Raw genomic sequence first — 14,935 nt, forward strand, 5'->3', positions numbered from 1 at the left:
GTGCTACCTGGTATCCTCTCCTACCCTACAGGGACCCATGAGTGGCACTGAAGGAAGGGGAGGGAGACCCACTGCCACCACCACGGACATCTGATGGGGCAAGCTGTTGAAAATCCAGCTTTCTTTGCCATCGTGTGTTTCAGAGACACTTTTCAGCTGAAGCATGCCAGATGCTGGGTCTGTGGTTTCTGGACACATAGGCTGGGAAGGTGTGAACAGGGGACATAGCAGAGAGAAGGAAGCCAGAGGAACTTCTTGCTCCAATGGGAGAGGCTTTGTATTGTGTTGAATACTGGGAATAATTGAATTTGTCACGTAGACATAAAGCTGGTGTTGCTCCTGTAAATGGTCCTCTACTGTTTTGGCTCTACAGCCGCCTGGCTGTGATACTGAAAAACAAGAATCAAAGAGTTGTGCCCTATCTTTCCAATATATCCTTTGCCCATGAAGAATAGGAGACTTGAATCTTAGGTCTGATTATGGAACCCACGTGTGTGTGAAAAAAGGGAGGGAGGGCTGAAACTGCCCTACTGTATTGCATGGGTAATTCTGTGTGGTTTTACACTTACCAGGGCTCATCAATTTGCTGTGCATGACACCAGCATTCATTTGTGCATTATTAAGTATGCCCCTAATGTGATATAAAAAGCTAAATGTTTTACCAATTACGGTACAGCACATTATTATTCCTTCTTGTCTTTGCAGCATGCCTTTTTTTGGTACCATTATTAGACCTTGGGGTATTTTTCTCATGCACTTTATTTGCTCCAAATGATCCTTATACTGGGAAGATTTCCTAGGGCAGGCTGGAGCAGTTGCACTCTCCTTACAAGAGCTTCTTCTTAGTGCTTCTGATAATGGAAAAAATCTACATACTAAAGAAAAAAAAAAAACCCTTGAGATAATCATTTGAGGTGTTACTTCCAGCACTTAGGACTCAATGGGGTTTAAGAGATAGCACTGGCTGGAAGAATTCCCAGCCTTGGGTCTCTCCATCCTTGTGGTGGGGAGGGACAAGTGGGTCCAGCTCTCACTTTTAAAGGCTCCAGAAAGGACCAAAATGAGGAACATCCAATGCCAGGAGAAAGCAGGGCTTATTTTCAGAGAGAAGTGGGGCTGAAGTACTTTCCAAATATTGCCAATTCCTGCTCCGTAGTCTTAGCAAGGCTGTTTTGATGCAGTAGGTCCAACTTCATCATCCTTTAGGGCTGAACTATTTCCCAGCCCTCCCCTTCAAATCTGCAGGACACCGTGGCACCAGAAGGAGGTGCTGGAGGCAACTTGTTTGGGACAGAAAGTGAAAAGAATGGTCAACTGTCCTGGTAATGTGGGAAGGTAAAAAGGAGGAGCTTGTTCACAGATGGAGCCGTACCCATTGCTATTGAACACCATCCCTCTCCTCACTCTGTGCTAAATATAAGGGAGATTATAACCTTGGCTGACCAACAGATGAGTTTTATGCATGTGTTTTGCATATGTGTGCTGCTCTCTTCTAAGTCTTCTTGTATATTTGTTTCTTCACATCAGAAAGGTGTTACCCACAGGGAATGCATTTATCTTTTTCCCATGGGTCTTGCACCTTGCCCAAAGTCCTGGCCAACATCATAAAACCCAAGTGGTTCCACTTTCTTCTGCAGGCTGAGCTGCTCCTAAGGATCCTTATGAAAGGGAGAAAGTAATGGCTTGTAGAAAAAAGACAAATAGTCTTCTACAAGGAGAAAGAGTTCATGTATATGCTCAGCGATGCATCCTTAGCTTCTCCTTATGCACTGCCCTGGCCACAGTAGCAAGGTGACGTTTGCCTGCTAGCCATCCTGTATGCTACTTGAGCCTGTCATAGTGGGCCTGGGAGGTGCTTGCAGAGTGGGGAGCTTTTTTGCTTGGAAAATGGCAGCTGAGTGGGTACATTTGATGGCAGATGATCCTTGAAAGTGAAAGCTATTAAAACTCAGGAGTTGTGCAGAAGGGAATTACTGTGAGCACATCAGAGCCATTCTGGGGAGAGGCAGGGATGGTGCAGCTGTGCTTCATGGGGCTGCCTGTGATTGCCATGCTGTAGTGTTTTGGGACAGGTAGACTGCAGATGCTCTATTTTTTTTTCTTCTTGGGCAAGGCAAGGCACAGCATTGCAACGGCCAGGTAGAAATATGCTTTAGGATGATGGCTGCTCCCTGCATGCAGCCTTACCCTGTTCTCCTGCAGCTGAGCCAGTCAGTGCATTCCTGCCATTCTTCTCTGCAGAGCCGTTTCTTTCCATTCAGAGGCTCAGGAAGACAAAGCAGCTGCTTGGAGAGCCTAAGATTTTTTGATGGGAACATGGAGTTGGGAGCACTGGAACAGAAAAATGTATTTTTCTTGGAGGGGGGTGGTAGCACCTACCCGAGGGGTTCTTTACCAAAAACAGGAAACCTTTGGGTGGCAGAGCTCAGCTGGCAGCTTAAGAAGATCTTTAGGGTGCTTCAGCCTCTGGTAACCAGGGAAGACCAGCCACAATTTTACTGGTTATAGCCACAGATCTAAAATCGAGCCATACAGTCTCTCCTCTAGGTCTTATGCAAACTTGTCTTCCACCTGTAAACAAAGATCCCCTTTACATATACTTACATTCCTTGCCAGTTTTATTTCTCATAATTTCTCATGTTTTTCTCTGCATCCTTTCTTATCTCTGTAATGTTGTCTCAGTTGCAGGCTGTGCACCTCCAGTAAGAACTGAGCAGCGTGGCTTTGCTGCTTGTCATTGAGAAATTATGCATGAGTTTCCCCTAGGGCTGTTGTTCTCTGGGAACCTGGTGGGCTTCAGCTAACTGTATCGCATCTTCCTGGTCAGGGGGCTTCTGGGGGGAGGAAAACAGTAAGACTGTAAACACACTGGTTCCATGCTATTACATTTTTTTTTATCATTGACTTCTAGTTTGCAGGCAGCACACGTGCATCTATTTAACACCAGTCATATTTAAAATGGAAATGTTCAGGAGATACTTGGTACTTTTGTTCCCAGTGAGCTACAGAAGATTGCAATGGAGGGGCTGTACAAAAAGCACTGCCTGAACTTAAAGCGTGGTGGCAACACATGGGAACTTTGGCCAGGGAACTCTGCTTTTGTGCCTGGCACATGAGTGTCAAGAAGAAGCATTTTGCAGAACCTTTTTTATAAATTATTTTTGCATGTGCATCTTGCACAATGTGGGAGGTACCAAGTGTGTTGGCCAACCTGCAGAGCCCCGCTCCAGGTTTCTGAGCAGAGCCCAGGCCCTTTCAAGCAGCAGTGCTGAACGGGGAGTAGCTGCCATCCGTGTCCATTCTTGTTTGATTGTTTAATTTCATAAAGACCATCTTCAGGGTCAAAGCTGGAACTTCGGATACAACCAAGTGCTGCTACGCGACGCTAAAAAGAGCAAAACAGCTCCATAAACACTGTCTGGTGTACGGAACCTGCTTTGGCAGGGGGGTTGGACTCGATGATCTCTGGAGGTCCCTTCCAACCCCTATGATTCTGTGATTCTGTCTGGATCTCTCCTGCTGCCCGCTCACGCCCTACAAGGAGGTTGGCATTGCCAGCTGCCACGTAGGTACCACGCACTGCAGAACCCATCCATGGCTGCATCCTTACCCTCTCCTCCCCACACCAACCTTCTGGGAAGGAAACTGCGGCCCAGTCACGCTGCCTCAGGCCGGGCCTAGGCTCGCTCCAGCTGGGCTGCATGGATTTCACCCGATTCCTCCCCGTGGCGCAGCGCTACCAGAAAGCCCAGCACGGTTTGCCCGTGGCCCCCTCCTCTCTGAGGCCTGGGTGCCCCGCCGTCATGGTGCCCAGCTGTTCCCTCCGCACACAGAGACGAACGGAGCCGCTTGGTGCCAACGTGGCCCCGCGAGCGGCACGGCACGGGCAGAGCGTGGCGTGCAGCGGTGCCTGGTGGGTTTGGGATGGCAGAAGCCGGCTTTTGTGGAAGCAGCGGGGCTACGCGGGACCTGACTTCAACTTATTTTAGCGCTCTGAGCCTCACGCGCCCCACCGCCCGGGCCGTTCCACCATCGAAACAGCCCGGCTGAGCGGGAGCCGCGCCACCGGGCGCGAAAAGCCCCGATCCCGCAGTTATTAACAAAGAAAAGTACGGCGGCGAAGCGCGAGGGGAGGGCTCAGAGGTGAGCGCCCGCCGCGAGGCGGGGACCCGCCCAGCCGCTGCCGCCCCGGGGCCGGGCTCTCCGGGCGGCCTCCCCCTGCCAGCCGAGGCCGGGGAGGGGGGGCCCGCGGCGGGGGCTCCCCCCGCAGCCCCCGGAGCTGCCCCCGGCCCCGTCAGGCGGCACTGCCTCGGCGCGCTCGCCCCTGCCCGCCCGCCCGCCGCCTCCCTCCGCCCCGCCGCCCGCCCGCCAGCGCGTGCGAGCTGCCTCCCGCCGCCTCGCAGCCTCGCCGGGCGCAGGCGGATCGGGAGCGCCCCGCGCCGAGCCGGCTCCGGGGCCGCGGGGGGGCCGGGCGAGGGGCCCCGGGCCGGAGGGGGGCGCGGGGAAGTCGGGCCGAGCGCCGGGTGGCTCCCGGTGGAAAGTTGCCGGGAGAAGCTCGGGGCGAGCGGGGAGCATGGGCACGTTGCGGGATTTACAGTACGCGCTGCAGGAGAAGATCGAGGAGCTGCGGCAGCGGGATGCGCTGATCGACGAGCTGGAGCTGGAGCTGGACCAGAAGGACGAGCTGATCCAGAAGCTGCAGAACGAGCTGGACAAGTACCGCTCGGTGATCCGGCCCGCCACGCGGCAGGCGCAGCAGCAGAGCGCCCGCAGCCTGCAGGGCGAGCAGCGGACCAAGCGGCAGGCGATCTCGGCCGAGCCCACCGCCTTCGACATCCAGGACCTCAGCCACGTCACGCTCCCCTTCTACCCCAAGAGCCCGCAGTAAGCAGCGCCCGCCCGCCCGCCCGCGGCGGTGGGAAAGTTGCGAGCGGAGGGCGCGGCGAGCGGCGGGGCTGCGGGAGGGGCCGGGCAGCGCGCGGTGCCGGGGCGGCTGCCGTCCTCCGGGCTTTTTCCGCCGTTACCGCAGCTCTTTATTCGCGCCCGGCTCCGGGACGCGGCCACGTGCGGCACCTGGCGGGCGCTGCCTCCTGCCGCGGAGCGGCACCGGACTCTTTCCTGTCAAAGATACCGAAGCGGCGCCGCTGCCGCGCTCCGGCCGCTCCCCATCGCTCTCCGCGGGGCCGCTCGCTGCCCCGGCACGGCGGGACTCCGCCGCCTCGCCCTGCCCTGCTGTGCCCCGCCGTCTCCTGGCAACCGCCCCGCTAGGGATGGATGGATGGATGGATGGAGGGAAGGGCGGCTGTGGCTCAGCCCCCCCACCAGCGCCGCCCCGGGACCCTCTTCCCGACTCCCCCTTCCCGCCGCCGTTTCTCCGCAGATATTTTGCCCTTTTAAGGCGAACGGCTGCGGCTCAACCCGGCGGCGGGGAGGAACTGTGCTGGACCCACAAAATGCCCCCAGACTCCCCAGGAAGCCGTGGGGGGAGGGCCGGCTGTTGAGTCCCCCCCGGTGCCGGGCGGCTGAAGCGGGGCGAGGGCGGCGTGGCGCTGCTCCGTGCCGCCTGCACACCTGTGTGCTTTCGGGACGCGTACGCGACAGGGCTGCCGTGACGGACGGGGTTGACTCTTAGCCACAGCGCACACCAGCCCCGTGCCCACACAGATACGTGTTTTTCCGTCACGGGGCTGTGTGTTTGCCCCTTGCTAACCCCACGAAATGGCGGTGGGTGACAGCAGGACGAGGCCTTGCTCTGGAGCGTCCCGGCATGGAACGACCCCAGGCGCTGCCCTGCAGCTCCGGGTCAGCTGGTGTGCTTCTCCTGCTTTAAGTCTTGAACCGAGAGTTTGGGTTTTAAATGAGCCTCCTAGAGCTTCAGCTTTAAGCAGAGCAAGCCTCGAGTCTCTGCTGCGTACAGCAAAACACGTAGGAAGCCTATCAGGGCTTGAATTAACATTTTCTAGCTCGAATTTCAGTTTCTGGCTCTGTAGATGCCTTCTCATACCTTCACTCGGGGTGCAGAGCACTGCCTGCCTGAAGCAGTGCTTTGTATTGAACTCCCACGGTCAGTGTTAAACGTGTGGTCCCCTCGTGCCATTTACAGTGCTCTGAGCTAAGTTGCTGCTGCACATTTTGTCACTGAGGTGGAGACGAGGCTTGCCCACAGTCCCAGGGGTGCACATTACTCTAGGCAGCATTCGCTGATGTGCCGAGGCAGCCTTGATTTGATGAGCAGGAGCTCTCACTGCCTGGCACCTGGCCTGATACCTGTGAGGCACTGCTAGGTTGTTGTGGCTAGGCTGTTTCAGCCACTTACTGAGTCCATGGGGTATGGCACCGCTGAGCATTTTCAATATGAGCATCTGAATGGAAAGGGAGATAGCCCTAAGTAAAAGAGAAAAAGTAAGCTGTGTGTTTCACTTACCAGGAGTGCTTATCATTAAAATCCAGATGAGCTGCTGTTAGTGGTGTCTGCACCTGGGAGAATGAGGAATTGCACCTGGCTTAATTTATTGGGATCATTAATACCTAAATAATGTTTTTTTTCACACCGGTATGCACGTGGCTTGCACGGCATTTAAAAGCAAGTCCACCTCTTGAATAGATTGTGCCTAGCAATCTTTGGGATGCCTTGTTTAATGTAATCATAGGGTACTTGACTGAGGTAGGTTGAGGTAGAGAGTATCTGGAAACAGCAGGAAGAAAGGACTAAAATGTGAAAAAATGTTTGACTTTTTCATCCAGTGGATGCTGAACTCCAACAGCTCCTGAGGGATGGGATCGAGCCTCTGATATCTGCCCATTTTCCAGCATTGTACAAGGTGGAATGCCAAGGAGACAAAGAGGAAGCATTCAGTTTTAGTCACCATTGCAGGGTTGGGCTTATTTTGTCTCTGATTGGTTTTTTATCTAGCTAATGTAAAATACAAGTTCACATGAAGAGTTTATGACTAAAATATGCTGGACACATTCTGCTCATTCCCTTTGAGTTATGAGACCAGTGAGGCGTACTGGACATTTCATAGAATCATTAAGGTTGGAAAAGAGCTCTGAGATCATCTAATCCAAGCACCAGAAGTGGCACGTTTATCAGTCTTTGTATGCAGGTAACTAGAAAAAAAGTTGTCTGAAGTAGCTTTTCTTTTTTTTCCCCCCACCCCAGAGGTTGCCAGAAGTGGCTGCAGTAAGTGGGAAGAAACCATGCAGAAGTCTGGGTGGTTTTCCCTGCTTGAAAAATGCAGAGACAAATCTTTATCTCCCCTCCATCTCCTCAGATTGCTGCTCTGTTTGTTTTTCCACACCTTTGACCCCTCACGGGATATATTCTGCCTGCCAGCATTGAAGTGATACCGTGAGACAAAGTTTGCTCCAACAGTTATTTCAATTAAGATTTTACAAAGCTGCAGACCAAAGAATAACCTGAGCTAAGTTCTGAGTGAGGAGTAGCCAGGCTGTTCAGTGAGATGTAACATTTGTTTCTCTGCTTTCCTGTTTTGTACTTAAAATGAGAAAATAGCCAGGACTTTTACTCTAAAAGGAAGTTTCATTTTGTCATTGGTCACAGCTGTATCTTTTTTTTTTTAATTATATTTTTTGAAGGCTGTGTAATCAGCATATTTTGTTTATCAGGAGGAAAAAGAACTGAGCAGAATAGAAACCAAAGCAGAGAGCTAATGAGCATGAAGGATGTGTAGGGCTCCGTCTCCTCTTTTCAGAGGTGATGTGTGCTCTGTCACTGCTTTCCCTGAGCCGAGGCAAGGTGCTGCATCATTTATAGGGACTGTTGAGTAAGATGGAAAAAGTCCTGGTTTTACGAGTTAACAGACTTAGGAATGCTTCAAATGTAAAGTTGGGAAATCTTCCAAATACGAGAGATTCGTTTGTGAGGGGAGGAGCAGTCTGTGAGTGGTATTAAAGAGTTCTGGGTTTAAAAATCCAAAAAGAGCGTTTCATTGCATAGCCTTAGGGAAAGTACAACATATGTACAAGAGATTTAACAACTAAATTGGTTCTTTGAAGGCAAATGTGTACATCTATGGGCCAGGGGCATATTTGTAAAGCAGTCATAAAGTAATAAAATCCAGAAGTATTTGAAAGGCACTTCATATTCGGAACATAAAAGGATCTGCTGATATTTATAAATGATATCTGTGCCGTGGTACCTAGGAGCCGTGCGTTAACTCAGAAGCTAGTTCTAGGGAAACCAGCAGCCCCTTTTCATAAAGCCCACGCTTTCCTGTTTCTAAAATAATCCGGACGATGGTTGCAACATCATTTGACCACTCAAAGCAGAGATTGATGAGGGGCCTGCGATCAGGGAGGGGACAACCGCTCCGGAGTGATTGCTTCCTGAAATGTAGGGCAGGAGCTGTGAAATCAGGAGAGGACTGGTGGCCTCTTTAGTCGTGTTGCACACAGGTTTTGCTGTCGTGCTGCAGGAGATAGCAAAGGCTGTCAGCAGCCATAGATGTAAACAGGCAAGGGTGATGCAACCTTTCATTTTTCTTCTGTTTGAAACTGGAATTCCATGTGATGTGTCCAGCGACCAAGTGAAATTCATTTATGATTAAGTAATGAACTGCTGGAATTGCTTTTACATGCTACATGATAGAATGCTGATTCAATCTGAAAGTGGTTTAACATTGTTCTGAGGAGGAATCTGTGTGCCTGGATCTGCTGCTTCGTGCTTAAACTGACATCTGTCAGCGTGCTGCTGGCTCTGGGTGTATGGGGCCTGCTGCCCACCCAGCAGCCTGGTCCTACTTGTGAGATGGGCTGGGGCAGCCCTGCAGAGCTGCCTCGTGAGCAGTCTGTTCTTCTGGTTCCCCTGGCATCCAACCTGCTCGCCTCCTCTTCCCAGAGCAGCTCGGAGAGCAGGGCCTCACGCTTTGCAGGGATGAGTTTCCACTGCAGAGGATTATATGCTTCCTGACAGCAGTTTTACATGTGGCGTGTCAAAGACAGTGCAGAATGCGAGTCAGTCAAATGCTGCTTTCCTCTGTTTTGACAGGCCAGGTTTGGCAGCAGCGAGGTGCCACTGCTGGTGGATGGGGCTTTCCTATGCATTGGATCACGCGTGTGACTCAGTCTTTGCTGTTTAATGCCTTGTGGAGCAGCACGGTGAGGTTGCTGATAGGTTCCCTCTGCCTGTGAGTCAGCCTCCCGAGGCTTTGGTGGCCAGCGGTGGTAAGAAATAACTGTTGTATTTAGTTATTAGGCAGGGGACATAGATTTCTATCTATTGGCAAGTAGTGTATGGGGCATCTCTGAAATAAGCTTCTTTAGGCAGGTACCCTTTATGCTGAATGTAAACTAATGGCCAGAGATGTTTTAGTTGAAGGAAGGGTCAAAAATAAGGTACTAACACCATCTATTTGTTTTGTGATTTTCTGCCCGACTGCCGATTTCACTAGGGAGGGCAGGATTAAACTTTGCTGCCATTTCTGTTACTTTTGCTTAGTAGCAGTGAGCAGCACACACTCCTTGAATTTCTGCCACTTTTGGATGTTAATCTTAGCAGCGTAGCATAATACACCAAGTTTTTAAGCACAATCACTTTTGCTCAGAAGGTGTTTTGAAATTTTAATGGTGACTGTATGCAAAACAGAACTATTTGGAGAGCGTAGTAGCTTTAAGCAAGCTCATAGCTCTCAACAAAAGGCTGTCATTAACACAGAAACTATTTTTTAAATTGAAATACATATCTGTAAGTTCACTTTCTAGAGAATTAGCTTTTTTGCTCTTCTCTGTGTCATTGAGTGATAGATAGTTCTAAAGTACCTCAGCAGAAATACTGCCCCAGGCTGTGGACATGAATGCCTTCTCTCCAGACTTGCTGTGCAAGTAGTCCTGTGCTTTTACATCCTATGTTTCTAAACACGGTATGCATCCTACACATCAGAAATGAATCAAGAAAACCCACCGCATCGCTGTGCTGGCTGTGAGCAAAAATGTATGGAGCGGCACAGAGCTCCAGTCTGGTTGCTCCCGCAACAAAACAAACAAAAAAACTCATACCACAGTAGCTTGATATGTAACAGTTTCATTGTTTGTAATGCTTGAAATGGAGTCTGTGGGATGCTAAGATTTCAGAAGTCATGGAATGTGCACCTTATCTTAAGGTAAGGGCTCCCAGGAAGCTGCTTTGATTTACTATCTTAAATGACACCCCTTGCTGCCTGCGCTGCTGGTATTTCTTGGCTCTGGCTTTTTGTGGTGCCAGAATGCTTGCTTTTGTAGCTGGCTAAAGAATAAATATCTGTATGAATGTTTTTCAGTTGCTGCTTTGACATTTCCAGGGGGTGTGTGCAGGCAGAGAAGTCCATGCCATTTTGTGCAGCTTGTTTTTGTTTTGAAGATCTAAAAGAGCAGAAAAAAAAAACAGAAGTGTGTGCTATGCTGGAGCCTTAAAGAACTCTTTTATCAAATTATCCTTTATCCTTTTCTGAACAAATACAGAAAGTAGTTGCAAGTGTGGACATTGCTTCAATATGTATTGTGTAGACTGACACCCTAAAGTCTGAAATTGTATTAAAGGTCTCTGAGAAGCAGTGGAACAGCATCTACCTGGGAGGGTTTGTGTCACGGAGATAGCTACAGCGTACTTGTGAAACAGCGAGCATAGGACTTGCATTTTGCAATGTTCATGCAGTCACTGGTTTCCTTGGAAACTAGTGCCTGAGCACACGCAGCCAAACTTGAACACTGGTGCATGGGCTCGGAGCAGAAAATGGGCTCCCAGACTTTAACATGACAAAGTAGAGTTAGGGTTATTTGGGTTTTTTATTTGTTAATAGCAATCGTAGAGTAGGATGTTCCCGAAATAGGGCCCCTACTCATACTGCGGCATATTTCCTATCTGGATCTGTGTTTTGTTCTCCAAACTCCCCTTTTTGACTTGGTTTGTGAGCATATTTGTTCAGCAACACAAACTGTGTTAGGAGAGCCACAGGGCAGCTCTGTGCCCTGGAAGGCTGGAAGTGGCTCTGCAGACTCTCCAGGCAGGCCGGCTCATTCTTCATTACTGATGGTGGGTCATCAGAGCAAGTAGGAGAAGTCATCATGTAGCTGTCTGGGTTGTCTGGAAGGGAGAACGTAGCCTTGTAAATGCCCACGTACTCTGCTCAGTGTTATCATCACAGCCCTGCTGCCAGCAGAAGTTAGTCCCTGGGATGTCTCAGAGCTGCTTCTCATGCCTATGTGATGTGAACTTCTCGCAAAGATCCACTGGGTGAGGGGAATTCATGAGTGTTCTTGTAATCCGCAGACTAAACGAGGCAAATAACTTTCTTGGTGGGTAATATCTCTGACAAACAGAAGAAATCAATTGCTGAGTGACTCAAACAGCACGTTGAGGCAATAGGCAGGAAGTTAACAATGGTGTACTTAAACCAAACGTGATGCAAATAATGCCGCACAGCTCCAAGTTCAGGCTTGTTTGGAACAACCTTAATTGTCTTAATTGCTATTGATAGGCTTTGAAAAGCATGTCCCCTAGGAACCTGAGAAATTCCTTCAGTTAGAATGGAAGATGTGTCTTTCTGAGTTGGAAATACATGCACAAATACATAGGAGTGTTTGCCGTGCAGTTTCAGTATGATTTACATTGGTAAATTTCTCTAATGGGTTATGAGCAAAGTTTGTAGTGGTAGCTAAACCTGATCACATAGAGGAGATGTGCATTTTTTGATAATTACTGCAGTTTTAGTGTTTTGTTGTTGTTTGTTTGTTTCAGTTAAATGAAATAGATGAATGGTTTTGGCCCATGATAAATGACAGCCTTGAGCTGTGTTGCTCATCACTGCAGATGTGGTCTTGGTGACAGCTGTGATAACAGCTCACTTTTGCTGTCTTTGGCCAGCCTGCTGGATACCTGCTGGGGAATCTGCACCGAGATGCAGAGCAGGCAGCAGCAAGAACTTGCTGAAGCAAGACAAGGTTTTCTCTTTCAAAGACAGAAAAACTGAACTTTTAAGTGTTGTGAAAGGGGGCTGAGGAGGGCAAAGAGGTTGGTAGTTCTTCCAGCTTTCAGCACTGACTGGTAGCTGAACACAAACCGGCAGGGCAGGATTGTCTGTTGAGATTTGGGGGCTGAATTTGTTGCATCTGCTCTCTTCATGTCAGACTCCACGTTCCCTCAGAGATCCCTGTGTGTGTGCCAGGGCTGTTCTCTGTCCACTTTACCCCTCTATTCCTTCTGCCTGCTGTGGCAAGGTAAACTGCACGTCCCAGGAAAGGGCCTCTTCCTCCTTACCCTCGTTCACTTCACTGGATCTCTTCTTCATTCCTGCATCTCCTTCTTTTCCCCAAGGTTTTTTTTTTTCCTCTTCCTACAGATGTCTGCTTATCTTTTTCCTCTCAGCCCCAAAGCTCTTCATTCTGCTAAGCTGTCCCATCTGTTAGGCTTTACATCTCCCTGAGAAACCTCCCTCATTTCCTCTATATATCAGCAGTCAGAGAGCTTCCAGTGGCTGTCACATAAGATAGCGCGGGAAGCTTGATTTTCCTGACAATCCAGCTTTTCTGTTGTGTCAGTTTGCACAAAATCAGTGCCTTGTGGCTGATCAGATGTGATGTCCCAGGGGCCTCCTGTTACGGGCAGACAGCAATTCCGTCAGGTTGGGTGCCTGGACCTTGTTCAGCTCAGCCAAAAGACCGATAACTCACATTGCTGCCCTGAAAACCAGCACCAAAAAGGACATGCATTGACCTGTTCCCTTTGCATCAGGGCATTTAGTGGCAATGGCTTTGAGTTGTATTGACAAAACATTGCAGTGCATGCAGGACAATGGCAGGATGTCATTCAGCTGTTACTCGATACGTCTTGGCGCAGTGCTTGATGAAGTGCTGCTCCAGTACTGAAGTAAAGCTGAGGTTAGCTGTTGTTACTTGTCCCCTCTGCAGTGCCTATAGACTAACAGTCATGTCTTGCTGGTGGGCACTGTGCAGATAAAACATGGACTAAGCCTCAGTTAGAAATGGGGTTTTCTGCCTTCATGCCTGCACATAACTTACTGTTGAGTGCTCTCGTGGTGCTGTTTATCTAGACTTGCTAGGTGTTTAAGAACTAGTTGAGCTGTGTATATGTGCACATACATATTTTCTTCCATACACGTCTTTGCACTTTTAAATCTTGTTAACAGAGCAATTGCAAGAAGGGGAGAAAACATCTCCTGCTCATCAGATACTTGATTGCTTTCTGTTTTCCCAGTAGAAGTGCAGATCTGCAAGGCACACGAGAGAAATGAAGCGTGGAGAGATGACGGCTTTTCTCCATTAACAGTATACCCAACACAGATGTACTCAGAGACTACGATAATGAGTACGTTGGGGGAGCGTAAATAAGGCAGATACTCTCATCTTACTTGAAGTTGCCTCGGTCAGAGCTTTGCTTGCAGTTTCCGAAAGGAGGAGGCAGCAATTGAGTTACCATTTGAAGTTAGGCTTGTTTCTGCAAGAAGATACTTTGAACGTTCACAGCAGTTCCGCTTGGAGAAGAGACACAGGTGGTACAGCTCACTTATTTTGTTGCTTAACTGACTCTGACGCAGTGTCTCAGAGCCGCAGCTTGCCTTGGCATAAGGAGCTCATGCAGCCTTTTTTTGGCAGTGGTGCAGGGATCTGTTGCGGGGTGGATATTGTGTTGCAACCCAGCAGTCTTTCATTAGAGGAGTCCCATGGGAATGCTAACTATCCGTTTTATTTCCCTTCATTCATTAGCTAGATTTATTAATGTCCCTGCAGGAGGGCGTGCACCATCAAGGGATGCTTTCTGCAGGCATGGCAAGCCTGAATGCTGGAGTACAAGAGCCAGTAATGGTGACAGAGGGATGTGAATGTGCCACTGCTACCGGTTACGTATTAGGCACTGGGATGAGGGACATTTGGCTCTGTGTGGCTGCAGACCTGTCCTCTGCTTCTGTCATGCATGAAGCAGCTGCTCTACCTTCTGCTTTGCAAGTGTTATCTCCTTATCAGCCATTGTGGCAGGTACTCCACAAGCATATGTTGTCCATCATGACTAGGAGCAAATTAATGCTTCCCTAAAATTCCCAGCTTGTTTACGTTCAGACAAGGATGGATGAGGATGACTGTTAGTGTTATTTGGTTAGGTAAAGCAAGTCCAAAAGTGACAGAATCAAACAGACACCAACTTTTTGATTCCATGCTGGTAGTCTTGTAAAGGTACAGCAAGTATTTTTTTCTGGAAAGCCAAAAAGAGCTCAAGGAGTCAGCCACCATCCTGATGGAGCCTCGCTCGGGATGTGTAAACCTGGGCTGAGGCATAATCCTGGTATTTGCAGGTGCAAATGGAAAAGCTTCCACAGAGCATGAGGCTGTCCCAACAATATAGTGAGGATGGACACATGGGAGCCTTGGTTGAAATTGGACAGATCCAGGCACGTGAGGCCATGCCTCTCAACTTTCAGGTGCAGACTTAAGCTCTGGAACATCATGGCTCCTTTTCTTGCCTTCATTTTGATCAGCAGTTCCATCCACAAGCTTCCGAGGACTCTTTCTATTGCAGATTTAACCAAAATGAACCTGTTTCTTCTTTAAAAAACAGAAACAAAACCTGTACCCACTGCAGGAGGTTCTTGATGCAGTGTGCGATGGATGAATGTTATAAATGAGAGTCATGTCATCTGGTTAAACTCACTGGGCTTCTTAATGGCTGCAAAAATTTAGTCTGCGAGGCCAGTACTAAGGAAGGCAGCTGTTGAAATACAGTCAAATCATTTTCCAGAGCATGGTGGCAGCTTTGTTAAGTCAGCACAAAATTTATGAATATGTAAGAAGTATCATGAACCAGTTTGGGTAGGATTTGGAAGTGTAGGTGGAAGTTAAGGCAACATGACTTATGCACTGAAGTAAAGCGGGTGTCCTAGTGATGGCTGAGACAGCTGTGCAAAATGAGCGTGCTTGAACAAGGAAG

At 49.2% G+C, this 14,935-nt stretch overlaps 1 protein-coding gene across 2 annotated transcripts in view; it reads left to right on the forward strand.

Moving 5' to 3' along the window:
- Positions 1 to 14,935, forward strand: part of PRKG1 (protein kinase cGMP-dependent 1) — a 395,197-nt gene that overhangs the window by 20,881 nt on the left and 359,381 nt on the right. Inside the window, exon 1 of one of the 2 annotated variants that reach the window (XM_031602529.2) lies at positions 4,448 to 4,884. The exons of the other annotated variant lie outside the window; for it this stretch is intronic. Coding sequence (XP_031458389.1) covers positions 4,574 to 4,884 — 311 coding nt within the window. The 5' untranslated portion in view covers positions 4,448 to 4,573. Of the gene's footprint in view, positions 1 to 4,447; positions 4,885 to 14,935 lie in introns of those variants that run through there. 2 annotated transcript variants of the gene reach the window in all.

Source organism: Phasianus colchicus, chromosome 8 (assembly GCF_987193195.1).
Source record: "Phasianus colchicus chromosome 8, bPhaCol1.hap1.1, whole genome shotgun sequence".
NCBI classification, from domain to species: Eukaryota; Metazoa; Chordata; class Aves; order Galliformes; family Phasianidae; genus Phasianus; species Phasianus colchicus.